We start from the raw sequence: 14,008 nt of genomic DNA, 5'->3' as shown, positions 1-14,008 counted from the left end.
GTGGGAAGAAAATCTAAAAAGAGAACTCAAAACCAAAACTATTATTTTCTTCCCGTTTCGAATGGACTCAAAAGTAAACTCTTTGATTGGAGCCATGATCGGCCCTCAACAATTGAAATCCTTGCAACCGGTCTGTGCCTGGGTCGGCAACCTGAGTCCGGCCTCGTTCTGTTCAAAAGTTGTCGCTCGAGTGAACCAGCGCCGCCGCCCACTGAAGTGGATCATCTATGTGTCTTTCTGGATTATACTTATTCCAAGAATACGCTGTTGGAGTGGGAATGGCTTCGTTTAACATCCAAGGATTAGACGACAGACGTGAGTGAACTCTCAGAAGATCTGGTGTTGCCTGAGGATTCGCCGGAGGTACATTCCAACCTGTGATACTTAAGTTAATTAAGCAGAGACCATAATGTATGGCCAACAAACATGCAATGATTCTCCTATCTCTAGTTTACAGGTGAAGGGACGTATTATGGAAATATCAAATCATCGTTTGGGCCATTTTCCGAGAAAAAGGTTTCTAACACAAATGAAAATAATAGGCAAGGGCAAGTCATTCGAAGTAGGTTCGTCATTGACTATTGTTTCTCGAGAGAGGACTAATTGTACAAGTGCAACAAGATGTGGTGCAAGGAGACTTACAATTGGTAGTATGGTTGTTCCTGATTATGGTCTGGCCTTGTTAGGCGCGACAGCAAACATCATTGCTATCATATTAGGAGCAAGAACGACTTACGAAAGGTGGATCAGTGTCAATAACATTGATGACAGAATATTATAGATTGTATCGAGGGGTAAGCACCGAATATTGATTTTTGAAAAGCGGGTCCAACCAATCAAGGGCTATTTTTGCAAATCCCATACGAGGCTTGCAAAGAATTATAGAATGTTTGATTGTTTTTATGTTACAGGTGTAACCGTACAGAGGAGTAGAGGGAACAGAATCGTGATTGCAGCTCAAAGGGGGTGCTCTATTTCTTTCACAGATAAGTAATATCTAAACAGAGCATAAACAAACAAATAATAGACGAGGAGTCGAATTTGACATACAACGATCAAGATTCTGATGACTTGGAATCTGGATGGCCCAGAGCATCCCTTGGTCAATTCGCAGACTGGGGTCAGAATCATGAATCTCGTTGGCAGCAAAACATATTGTCCCTTCGAGTCCACCAACTTTTGAGGGAGCTGCCACGGAAAAGCTATTATTTTCCCATGTTTGATTCAAAACTGGGACCGAACGCCTGTTCACTAACACATTATGTGGCCTCGGATCTGCTAATTTCAACGAAAAACAATATTTGATGAGGATTTAAGGAATATGAACTTGGGACGATTGAGTTTGGAAGGGGAAAACACCATATAATGCGGAAGATAGTACTCCAGGTGAACTGAGCTTAGTAGACTCTGGTGGCAGCCTTCGCCTTCTGGCATTATGGTCAGAGAGTCGCCTCCGACAACTCCTCTTCTTGTCATCAAATTCAGACAAGTCATGTAACCTTTGAAATACATTAAAACAGTAACCTTCAGAAATCAAATACGGATCAAGTATTTTAGATCAACGATATCTCGTAATCTTGAAAGTACCAATTTTTATGATATATATATTTTTATTTCCAACTGCTACTGCGATATTTATCATATGTACTTGCCTGCTGCATTGTTGACAAAAACGCCGTTCTCTCCCGGAAACTGTTATTGACGGGCATTTGGAATGGCTTCCGCAGATTCTATGGCGGCGATGGTAATTTTTTGCTGAGGTCAAGTCAAGATTACACTCATCGACTTGACAAAAAGGATTCTGCACGTTTGGATAATAGGCCCTCGATCTTTTCGAGACTGTACCCGATGCAGGAATTGTAGAAACCAAACTTTTAGTACCCATAGCCGAAAAATTATCCCCATGTTTTTTCGGTCTTCCAAGATTTAAACCAATATGCATTGGTTCACTAGAGAAGACAGAAACCTCAGAATAATCTGAAACAGTACCATTTGTCCTCATGCTGTGCAGAGGCAAAGAACTAAACTTCCAGTAACCATCTGTGGAATCGACAGCGGCGGATTCGGACGTAGGATGCATAGAAAACGAGCAGATTCCTAATTCATTACCGTGTAGACAAAAATTACAGCCAGATGGACATGCAGAATGACCATATTTTTCTGGGATTTCATCAGACTTCTCACTAGGCAGAGCTAAAATTTCCCTCTCCCACCCCTTTGAACTTTCTGAATACCTCCTTTCCATTACAGAAACAACCCTCAGAAAATCCAAGCATTTCCCTCTTGAAGGTGATGATTACCAATCACAAAACGCATTGAATTAGCGGCAGTAAAGACTGCTGCAGCTCCTGAATTCTAGGTCGAAGTCTTTAAGCACATTTAACACTATAGAATAAAGCACCGGGCAAAACGGATGAACAGAATAAGCTTAAATGCTCGAGCAACAGAGTAAATGCCCTAGAGATATAGATGGATCAATTCTACCCTACATCAAGAATTTCTGCGTAGGAAGGAAGCAGAGTACAAGATAGGTGGTGAACAGGATCAATGCTGCCTCTAGAAAAACATGCTACGACCAAGGTTTTAATTTAGAAACGAGATGGGTTTTTGCATAAAAACCATCTCTATTATTTCATTTGATATAGGGACGCATGCTTGACCCCACGAAATTAAGACGACAGAGAGAAGTAGTCTCAACTAAAGAACAAATGAAGAGCATCCTTTTGCAATTCAAATCGATTCAGTTTACCAGCAGTTTATTATCCCTTTCCACGGGACTTCTTCTTTCTTTCTTTATCCAGTCACCACATGCATTATCACAAGGGAAATAAAATACCATGTAATTCTTTTATATGTACTGTTCTTTTTTCATTGCTGCCCACCACCCACCCACAGTTTTCTAACCCCAACAGATCAAAGTTTAAAATCCATAGTCACTTTTTATCTCATCGAGTGTTCATTTATCGGGCTTTATTTCGATAAGCATTCATTGTACACCTGAAATATAAATATGAGGGCATATGTTCTCTGGCCTTTGCATCGCATGTGACTGGTGGAGAGCTGGTGCTATTATGTAATATGTCGTGGATCCGTTTCTTTCATGAATTCAAGTATTTTCGGAGGAAGCAATTTTATGCAATTACGCGGCTAAATGACTCGTGTTCTTATAAAGTTAAGTACATGATGGGAAATATGGTTGTGGGACAAGAAGCCTCCCCCTACCTGGTAGTCGAAACTCAAACGTACTCTTCTGTAAATCCACAGATGTGTCCACATAATTGGGAACAACATAATTTCAATTATGGTTGGCTTCTTATGTCTGAAAATTATATGAACTAGGAGGGACTGCTGTCGGATTCAATTTTCTCTCGGACTTGAATCTTTGAGGCTTTTCCAACAGAAAGTAGAGCTATAATATACATTCATGAAAACATATTTGCAGTAGCACAATCTACTTTCAGCTACAATTACTGCGTATTTAAATTGTGTTAATATATATAAGTTTGACATGTTGCGCGTGTAGTTACATGTTAAATATATAATTTTGATATGTTTTTTCCAATATATATATATATATATAAAGTTTACGGATGGAACAAACTGATGTTCCCTTATGCACAATAAATTGAATTTAGTGTCACATTAATTCACTGTAGGAGATCTTTTGCACATCGGCAGAGGTCAGAATTATTTTGGTCATCACTAAAAAAATTTGGTTATGGAAATGGCATTGACCAGTGGCTGCCCGCTGCCCGGCAATAGTCTCCCCTACCCACACACACGACTATCAATTTCATCATCACCACCACATCATCATTTATTGTCATGTCTTCATCGCGTCATCATTACTATATTAAATTTGTAAAATATATCGTATATTAAAATATTAATAAACATAGTTATAAAATGCAATAATTGTTTATATTAAAATAAAAATTGAATAATGAAATTTGAGTTATTATATGATTTAAAATATTTAAATTATATTGTTATCATTCGTTATAATTTTTATTAAAACGACAAACGTTCGATTCTACGTAAATATTTTTTTATTAGTAAACAGTTTTGCACATGCGAAAGAGGTGGGATATATATTTCTAAAAAATATTTTGAATTTTTTTTGTTGTTGTAGGTCGGCTAAAAAGATCACATGCCAAAATTTTGGTCAAACAATTATTTCAAAAAATTATAATATTCTATCCTCCTCCTTCGGTATCTCTGAAGTTGAAGATATATTTGCACTTGTTTTGTGAGAGATAATTTAATTAAGATCAAGATTTAACAAATGTTGTTCATTTTTTTTAATATATATATGTTACATTAATTTTTTTAAAAAAAGATATAAGTAAATTTTATTTTAAAATGAAGGTGTGCACGCTTAGATTATTAGGAATTGATAACACATAATGAATGGTTGATAACTCGTAAGGTCGATCTCACGTATCAATATCTTGTCGTAGACAACTGATTAATGTTGCTAGTATGTTTGAAATTTCGAGCGCATATGATCCTTAAAACCATACAAGTGTTGCGAACCAACTCCAAAAGGCACACCTATTCTCCGGCACCCAAGTGCCCAAGGGGGTCGTTACGCAATAAGTACGATCTACAATCTCCCTATTCTCGAAAGAGAGTTTAATTATTAAAGCTCATCTCTCAAACCCTATTTTTAAAAATAGTTTTGTTAAACGTTTTACAATTAGATTTGTATATTTTTTTAATCCTAAAATACTTTATTATTATTATATTTATTTGTTGGAAATGAGTTTTTTTTACAACCAACATAAATCCAGGTATGAATGAATGAATTTTATAATACATAATGTGTAAATTCAAGCAAAAAAAAAAAAAACTCTTAGTCAAAGAATTGTTTTTACTACGTACTTATGTGTGTGTCTAGAGATAGATCGTTAAAATTATTATCCGATGACAAAAGTCTTTGCAAAACATGTCACAAATTATTATATTATAGGATCTAAAATACTTGCATGTATCAAGAAATGTATATTGCATAGAAAATATCGATATTCGTTTATACATATATATATATAATTTTGATATGTTGAACACTCATCATGGATACCTATGTGAACATTGTTGAGGTTATGTCTCGTACATTTAATAGGTGAAAATCATCTTAGTTGATGCTCACAAAATTTCCCAAAATGAGTGCTCACTGTATCAAAACTCATATATATTAAAATCTAAAATGTTATTTTTATCACCTCAAATAAACCGGAGATAATGACATGACACAGACATTTATCTTTCGTACCACGATCTTATTGTCCAAATTAAGAACTCTTTCCCATTGCTACTTTGACTACAAAAACACCCAAAAAACACACACTCAGCATTGATTGTATTCAGCCCATGTTTGTATATAAATTATATCGTATAATCGAAATAAATTGTTTGAAATAAACAGACCAGATATAGCTCCATGAAGCTGGGAACTTTTTCTGCATTTGCAAAATCTAAACCTGGAAAGGCATTTAAAAACAAAAACAAGCATGCAAAAACCACATTATAATTCCAAAAAACTAGAATGCAACATTTATTTCTTTGTCCGATATAATACAGCACCTAGTGTTGGCAATATTTTTAGAAAATTACAAATTTATGTACTCATCGGTTTGTATTATTGTACTTTTAAAACATTTAAGTTGGATAATTATTAATGGTCAAAATTTTGTTCCTTGGTTCAATAGAGATGAATTACAAGAGTTTAACCAGATATATAAACCTCCAACCCGTAATATCTTTCATGCATGGACTACAAACAACTTGCGCAGACTTTGAAAATCTCCTGCATCATCGTTATGTTTGGTTTGATAGCTCCATGAAAGAATAAATCAACCCTCCATGCATGAAGGACGGAAAAAAGAGAGAGAGAACCGAACTTGAGGTGAAGAATACAAGTTGTAGCAAGATTCTTTAACAAGTGGAAAGATGACCCTCCGGCAAAAAATATATGTATCTGGCTAATGCCTCTTCATTTCTTGGAAAATATTCGACACCTTTGTGGATAATTTTGGCAGATATTTGAATAACTGAAAAATGGAAACAATGATTAGCATAATGATTTATAATATCTGTATAGCAAACAAAATCCATTAAATTAATTGAATAAAATAAGATGAGCTAGAGAGAGAGAGAATTTCTTGAAGGAAGAGAATGTAAAAACTGATGCAAATGCAAGTTTTATGTCCTTTTTTACATTTCTGCGAGAGAGGAAAGCTTATTTGATGACTTTAGAGATGTGAAAAAAGCAAATACGAGGAATCTCCAAAAGACATACTAAATCCGAAATACAAGCATAATCCATTGTGAGTTTCATTCCATTAAGCCACCGGTTTTGGAATGGTTCATAAGTTGTTTTTCACTAGTTCAGTAGTCAACCATGACGCTCGAAAGATATAAAAACTTCCACCTGATAGCCCATATACGTCCTGGGAGTGTTTCATCAATTATTATGACAAGATTCTTCACATCTTCTTCCATTAGATACTTGTGCTCTAGAGGTCTCTTAAAAACCCAAACAACTAAAATGTACCAAAAGGTTGTGATTTCTAAAGAAGAGAGCTCCATTGTATTTATACTTATGAACTTGTCGCATAAAGTAATATTAACCATGCATCTACTATATAAAGCAAGATGAAGAACTATATTGCATAAAATACACAAAAAATTAAAACAAAGAAAATGATAACCTTTATGAACAAAAGGCATCATATCATTGGGGATTAAAGAAAAATATTTGTTCCCAATGCAGTTCTCAAATTTATCGAGGAGATATGAAACATGTCAACGAGGCCTTTCAGGACATTTCTACACAATGAAGCTGAACAGATATTTATGTTACACGAGATAGATTTTATTAACACAACTTCTGGCATCATTTCGTTTTCTTCAAAGCAAAGATGTACATAAGATTTGAACTTTCAAAAAGATCAAGTTATCTAAAGTCCTTGACGTAACTTAGGATTAGTGGAAACTTCTCGACATGAAGTTAAAATAGATTTCTTAATACCAGATACTGACACATTGCTCAGAAAGCTGGAAGGTGTTTGATTATTTAAGCCATCATCAGATTACGTTCTTTGACCCATAAAGAACTAATATTTGCATAACATGTTCATAAAGTCACAAATCATGCATTGACTCATTTAAAAAATTAATCGCAGATAACATGGGAAAGGGTTTGGGTTTAAAATACTATGGACTTGCTTTCACATTTGGAATTTCTAATCCAAGACTAATCGAATGATGTAATACATGTACATGGGATATATTGCTAACATATGGTGGTGGACGAAAAATTTAAAGAAATATTAGAAACATTCCCTACCCTATGTGTGCACTACATTTTGCTTAATTTATCCACACAGATTTTGATGAAATAATAATTGGAGTAACCTCAAGAAAAGCTAGATTAGTTTCGATAAAAAGGAAATCGTTGATGCGTAAAAATAAAATAAAAGGATAAGACTATGGATAGGCAACATACCCAGAGCTTCACACAAGCATCTATTACGACCGGAACAAAGCATATAAATATAGTTATAGCAGCCTGATCCACCTCTAGTCCATAATGCTCAACTATAACCTCTAATAATGTCTGCCAGCCAGATTCAGAATGATACCTGCACATGTAACTGATGCTTTCACCTAAACTATAAAAGAAATAACAGAAGGGGAAACACTTTCTTGAGTAGTTGCAGAATACTGAAGTTCCTGGAAAGTGGCGCTATCATATTCACAGAAAATTTAGACCTAGTAACAATACCATGGCCAAGGATACAAACGAATCCAACTGACTGGCGAATTTTTCTAGGCGGTTCAAGTATCATTCGATTCATATTAAAAATTCTCAAACTTAATTCGAGTGTTTTGGCAGTATTGCTCGTTGATTAGGTTTGGACCAAACAAGCCAAGTTTGAATTCGAATTATCACCAGAGTAAAAAAAAAGTCTATATTTTGAGATGTTAGGTGAGCTTCAATTCATCTAAAAAATTTCGAACATGAGTTTGGTGTGCATGCATACCCTATATATCAGTCCTTTTTTGAATTTCAAACTTTCTAAAAAGCAATTCAAGGATTGTTGAAATGCACAATGCTCATGTTTTGCACATTTTTAAGTTTGATATTAGGATAGACTTTATTATTGGAGATAAATGTCGAGTTGCAGTGAACGATTTGTTCAAACAGTAAGCAATACAGAAGTTCAATAAATAAAATAAAATAAAATTGATCCAGTTTTAAATTACAAGGCATGCAACATATTGTAGAATGAATTGATTTGGACTCAATTGACAGGGGTGGTTTCGTACAACATAATAGCCACGTCAACATCGTCCGTTGTATTCTGGTATAATAAACTATGCTGATAGCGGAGTGAAATAGGAAGGGCATGAGTGAGTTTCACTTGCATAAATTTAATAGATCTTTCCCTTTTAACACAGGTCCTTCAGTGAAAACCCCAACTGATCAAACTACCATAAAATGTGATAATTTTGTGGAAAAGGGGGAGAAGAGAGTTTTACCCCAAAAAAATATCGGTGACAAGTATAATAAGAAATGCTTTCCCTGTGTCTGAAATGTTATTGATAATCTTATAACCCGTGAATTTCAGCAAAGCTACCTGCAAAAGTTTGTGAGAAAGTGAAAAGGCGTCATCTGAAGTTATACAAAATGCATTTAAACATATAGGATTTGATGGCTGATTGCAACCTTGTCAAAGAAACAATGGAAAGTGGGCACTACCAGAAGAACAAAAATTGTTAGCCCTCGTACCATCAACAAATGTCAAGCTCAAGCACTTTGCACTCAAAACTGTATTTGTTTGCCTCTTGTTAATGTTTGACTGGAGTCTTTTAATTATCTTCGGCATTCTGATGTCGAAACATCTTAGTGGTAATTATAACAGACATAGTCATGAAATTAATATAAGCCCTGTGTTCATATATCAGAGTTCAAGAGACAGAGAAAAGATAGAAGAATAATATGTTGCAGTAGAAGTGAGAAGAGGGGGAAATTTGATGAAAACTCACTTGATTCTGAAAGAAATATAGAAGAGCGAACAATGACACCCCAAACACAATGTCTGACCAGATATTTGCCAATGCTTTACGGTTCTCTAACCTTCGCTCATCTCTCAATGCTATTCTGATTAGTAACAAAGAAGAGTCCTCTTATTTGATAAGATATTTAAGTATGATCAGAGGGGAAAAAAGGCATTTATGAAAATGATGGTTATAATGTTAGTAAAACTCACGCTTTCTGTCGTATTACCAGGAAAAGATCCTCATCAGAAAGTGGCGGAGATTTACCAATCTCTACTTCAAGTCGATAACGCGCTTTCACAAGATTAAGAACCTTGATCATTTCTTTCTTTTGTGATCTCCTCACATCAAGCATCTCCGCAGCGAGTGGAACGGTCTTGACATACCTGTTCAAGATAATCGGAACCTTGATTGAGTGAAAATGGATAAAACTACACTATGCCAACTTCAAGAGAAATAGCCAGTACCAAATTAATCTTAACTTGTAAAGAGCTGCTTTATTATTAAAATAGAGTAGATCATGGGCTAATAACGTGCCTATACAGCTTGAAAATTGACTTCCTCTCTACAGCATAAAGCAACAATTTAATTCATTGCAGGATGCCTAATTAATATTTTCCATGTTTTCGTCGGCTTAAGTATGGGACTTACTAAAATTAACTGTTTTTCTTCATAGCATTCTGTTCTTTTACAGACCCATCAAAGTTTTTTCAATACTCTCGTCCCATATGAGCATTTGCTTCAACTTTATGGTTCCAATTAAAAAAGGAAAAAAAGGGAAAACTTTACTATGCAAAATGTGACCCCCTTGCCCTCTCTCCTCACTTTTTGTTTCCTTAGGTTGTGTTTGGATTTTTTAATTTAAGTTTAATGAATTTCAAACTAACCGCTAGAAGCCCCCTTTCAGCCCAATATATTTCAGATAGTTTTAAATAAATTTGAAATTAGCTCTCTACTTGGCTGTTATTGCAAATCTGTGCCCTTCAGAAAATGACAAATAGTAAGCTGATTCATCTCCACTTTTTAAAATTTGGAAATCAAGATCACCACCATGTCATCACAAGGGCTTCAAAAAAGTATATCACTTCACTAATCAAAAGAGGCAATGTATAGCATGTAAAAATATACCTGTCTAAGAACGGCATGAGAACATAGTCATGAACCAAGAAATCCATAGCCCATGGAGCAATTATAAGTACTGCCAAAAATTTGGCCTGAAATAAGAAAATTAACAATACTGTGCACATCAATTGTGATGGAAAGATGCAACATGCATGGATGGCCTATTATACTTTTCAAACAATCATCAACGCAAATACGCATGATGATTTAGAATGCCAAAAAAATTTAGGAACTTAAATATCACCAATGCAAGGAGCTACTGCATCTTTATATGCCAAAATTATAACTATTCCATTACTAAAAATTCGACTCAAAAGTAGATAGGTGGAAAAATAAAGGCAATGGCTAACACTATGAAATTTATTTTTATACAAGGACATAAGCATCACAAATAGGAATTTCGTTTTTTTTAACTCTGTTTGGCCAATTCAACAAACCTCGTGTTTCATAATTTCCTAGCATCTTGTGCATTTTTCAATTTAAAATTATTTACACCGCAATATGCGTTCAAAATAGAACCAACTAAGCTGAGCTGCGGAAATCACTAACCTATGCCTTGTCAAAGAAAATAATTGATAACGATGGAAAATTTACTTCAATCACTTAGATTGGCCTAGTAATTATGTACAGCATTTTGGCTCCACTGAAATCTGAATCCTTCTTAAATTATTGATCATGGAGAAGATTAGGTAGTTACCCACATATTCATACTGTTCTCCTTATCCGAGGAGCAACAACAAGGCCAATAACAGCAGCGACATTTTCAAATAGTTCTACAGAGTGTTTATAATAATCTATATTGAAGCTGAGATTCTGTGGTCCAAATAGTTATGTGCCATTCTGGTTAATGGATTAGATAACATAGCTAACAGAATAATGAAGCCCAAAGGCAATGACTGAAAATCCCATAAGTATGATGAAGGGAAATTTCCTTCTGATTACTTTGGCGCAGCCTAATAACATTCATGGCTTTTCATCTATGACTAGAAATAAGAAAGATCCACACATAGAAAAACTAAGAGACATGTATAATTCACAAGACTGAGGGCACTCTCATGTTTCATTTTAGTCCTTTCATTATTTGTGCCCTTGAATGGCGTGACAAGAGTCTTTTAGCTGCAACACCTTTCCATTTGGACTTAACGGCTTAGAGCGTCAAAACCAGAACCTCAGGATTCCAACAGTAGATGCATACACATACACATAAACATACGATTTTAATATAGGATGCCGACTTTCATAATCAGCATACTAGAATTGGGATCATATTTTATGTTTTGAGCAATGTTTCCTAATATCAGTCCTCTCGAACTCCAAATAGGTTCCTTCAGGTTGTACGACTGAAGTATGATATAATCTACATGATGAATTTGGACAACCCAAATTGGATAACAAAACAAAAATCCTATTGCAGAATCTGGAACTAAATCACATTGTACTCATATTCTTGTATGTGATTAGCACTGTAACAACTCCACAAGATCGACAATTAGTAAGGTATGGTATGAGAATTGTCGTCTGACCAATATAAAAGCATAAGATTAAATCTTAACGAAGTTATTTTGATGCCAATGTATCAATCACTCACCGAATTGACTGAGGCATAACGAAAAACTCGATCTTCATAAAGAATATCATCATCTTCTCTGCCTAGAACCATATCCCTCACAGACTTAACCAATCCTCTCCCAGAAAATATGTTTGTTAAATCCTCTCCTGTATCATTTCCAGGCTTTCCAACAGCATCATTCGAGTTGTCAATCCATGATGCACCATTAACAATATCATTACTAATTCCATCAACAAGCCAATCCTCCCACCTTCTACTCTCCTCATTCTTTACATCGTCCTGTGCTTCCCTCAACTCGACAATTGCCTCAGCTCGCCTTTTCCACGCTTCAAATTTCTCATAATCAGATACCTCATCATCACTAGAATCTTCGGACTCCAACACATCAATCGTGTCCTCATCTTTCAAACCAAGCCAATTCCCATCCTCATCAAAAATGAATCTCTGCCACCAACTTTTCTTCCTTTTCGAATATTTTTTCTTGGCATTCGCAACCAGGCGACGGGACTTTTTCCTTACACTTGACAATCGAACTACAGCAGATGCCGAAGTATGATTCGAAAATGAACTACTGGAACTACTGTTCTTGCACCAAGCTAGACTTTGACACAAAACAATTGAATTGCTCATGAAGAAAATGTATGAAATTCCACATTTTCAGCCTCATACACCTATAAAAATGCAATCTTGGTCAGAGAAACTCACCAAACATACAATAGAAACCATTGATTCAATCAACCACACAGCACCAAGAAATGCAGCATCATCTCTCAATATAATTCAGATTTTCACAAGAGAAATTCGCTAGTGCGCCATTCTTGATAAGATGATTCCAGAAGCTAGAAGAGGGCTCTAAAATATGGAGGAAACAAAGCCCGTGAAGCTTCCAGCAAAAAGCTTAAAAGAAAACCAGAATTCTATTACGGGTTTTATCTATTGGGCGTTATAAGAAGGCAAAAGGAATTGGATACCGGTCTTGGCTTCATTCTCTTCCGGATAAACCCATCGCTGTTTTCCGTAACTAGAGTCGAATGCTGACTTAAACAAGACACCGCACATTTTCGAAATATTAATAAAAAAATTGTATTATTATAATATTTATTTGTGTTTCAGTTATTTATATTATCCAAAAATACCCTGTAACTGTTCTACTGCTAAAATAAAGTGGAAAAATATTTTTCTATTATTTTATATTTACGTTTGTCGTTAAATTAAGACTATAAACACATTAATCATATTTAATTTTTTTTTTTAAAAAAAACAGAATAGGTCGTGTGAGATGTAGGGATGTCAATAGGTTCGGGATTTACCCAGACCCGCAATGGACCCGCGTGTATGGGGTGGGTTTGGGCATACTAAATGGGTCATGAGATGGGTCTCGGGTTCAATTTTTCAGACCCGTCCGAATATGGGACGGGTCATGGGTCCTATAATACCCGCCACATACCCGCCCCATAATATAAATATTCTAGGGTTTTAGTTTTATTAATTTTCATTTTTTTAGTAGTTCACCTCAACCATAACGATATTAGCTATTCTTATGTCAAATGTTGCATTTGAATCTGCTTTTACCAATAATAGAAGAATAGTTGGTCCTCATCTTAGTAGATTAAATATTGTCTACTCACTGATTTTATATTGATCTGTTTAAATTATATTATGACTTATTTTTGGGGATGTCAAGATTTTTTTGGAGAGTTAGTAACTCTTTTTTTTATGTAATTTTTTATGTCGTGAAAATACTTTGTTTGTTATTATTATGTGTGGTCGAAGACATGAATTAATTTTCCATAATGTTGTATTTATAGGCTTGTCTGTTTCATAATTCAGTCATGTGAGAAGAAAGATTACTTTTTTATTTTAAAAAAATTCGGGTCTCACGGGTCTCAAGGTCTACCCGGCCCCGTTTCGTATTCGAGGTGGGGTGGGTCCGAAGAATATTTAACTGAGGTGGGACGGGTAATGAGTCAAAGTTTTTTTCATGGGGAGGGTCTTGGGTTTAGCCAAACCCGCCCCATACCCGCCCCATTGACATCTCTAGTGAGATGATGCTGCTTAAAATAAAAAATAATATTTTTATCATAAAAATAATTTATCTTACAAAATTGACACACGATAGTCGAGTTGATCTCATAACATTGTTATTTTTACGTGAAAATGGCTAAAAACTATATCTCTAATATATATTTTTAGAGCTTCCATTGTAGTTTCAGCTTCAGTTTCGTTCGTTTGTGTATTATAGTTCTTGAA

The 14,008-nt window shown here is 35.1% G+C and overlaps 2 protein-coding genes across 3 annotated transcripts; both read right to left on the bottom strand.

The window, feature by feature from the left end:
* Nucleotides 1-81: 81 nt before the first annotated feature.
* Nucleotides 82-2,582, bottom strand: LOC142529706 (squamosa promoter-binding-like protein 3). The gene is made up of 4 exons (XM_075635317.1): nt 1,653-2,582; nt 1,360-1,499; nt 1,051-1,275; nt 82-375 (listed from the first exon to the last, which is right to left on the bottom strand). Exons 1-4 carry the CDS (start codon nt 2,243-2,245, stop codon nt 173-175), a joined length of 1,161 nt encoding a protein of 386 aa, XP_075491432.1. The 5' UTR covers nt 2,246-2,582; the 3' UTR covers nt 82-172.
* Nucleotides 2,583-5,340: 2,758 nt separating this feature from the next.
* On the bottom strand, nt 5,341-12,798 carry LOC142529095 (protein DAY-LENGTH-DEPENDENT DELAYED-GREENING 1, chloroplastic-like). Of its 2 annotated transcripts, XR_012815831.1 has the most exons (8): nt 11,777-12,798; nt 10,195-10,280; nt 9,279-9,452; nt 9,055-9,169; nt 8,548-8,645; nt 7,511-7,646; nt 5,904-6,053; nt 5,341-5,483 (listed from the first exon to the last, which is right to left on the bottom strand). XR_012815831.1 is itself a non-coding variant. In XM_075634489.1 (7 exons), exons 1-7 carry the CDS (start codon nt 12,386-12,388, stop codon nt 5,985-5,987), a joined length of 1,290 nt encoding a protein of 429 aa, XP_075490604.1. In that variant the 5' UTR covers nt 12,389-12,797; the 3' UTR covers nt 5,549-5,984. The 2 variants fall into 2 exon arrangements, 1 of the variants encoding a protein (XP_075490604.1); XM_075634489.1 differs by lacking the exon at nt 5,341-5,483 and having other exon boundaries at nt 5,549-6,053; nt 11,777-12,797.
* Nucleotides 12,799-14,008: the final 1,210 nt, after the last annotated feature.

The sequence above is a fragment of the Primulina tabacum genome, chromosome 16 (assembly GCF_025594145.1).
Source record: "Primulina tabacum isolate GXHZ01 chromosome 16, ASM2559414v2, whole genome shotgun sequence".
Lineage (NCBI taxonomy): Eukaryota > Viridiplantae > Streptophyta > Magnoliopsida > Lamiales > Gesneriaceae > Primulina > Primulina tabacum.
Note: the sequence above shows the minus strand (reverse complement) of the source record. Positions and strands in the feature narration are given on the sequence as shown.

What these genes read in the sequence shown, in the direction of transcription:
- LOC142529706 (XM_075635317.1), bottom strand. Translation starts at nt 2,245, where the DNA reads ATGGAAAGGAGGTATTCAGAAAGTTCAAAGGGGTGGGAGAGGGAAATT. An exon ending in TTTTGTCAACAATGCAGCAG is followed by an intron (nt 1,500 to 1,652) that starts GCAAGTACATAT and finishes TGTATTTCAAAG; the next exon opens with GTTACATGACTTGTCTGAAT. An exon ending in ACTATCTTCCGCATTATATG is followed by an intron (nt 1,276 to 1,359) that starts GTGTTTTCCCCT and finishes TGAAATTAGCAG; the next exon opens with ATCCGAGGCCACATAATGTG.
- LOC142529095 (XM_075634489.1), bottom strand. Translation starts at nt 12,388, where the DNA reads ATGAGCAATTCAATTGTTTTGTGTCAAAGTCTAGCTTGGTGCAAGAAC. An exon ending in CTCATGCCGTTCTTAGACAG is followed by an intron (nt 9,453 to 10,194) that starts GTATATTTTTAC and finishes TATCTTGAACAG; the next exon opens with GTATGTCAAGACCGTTCCAC. An exon ending in ATGCTTGTGTGAAGCTCTGG is followed by an intron (nt 6,054 to 7,510) that starts GTATGTTGCCTA and finishes TCCATTTTTCAG; the next exon opens with TTATTCAAATATCTGCCAAA.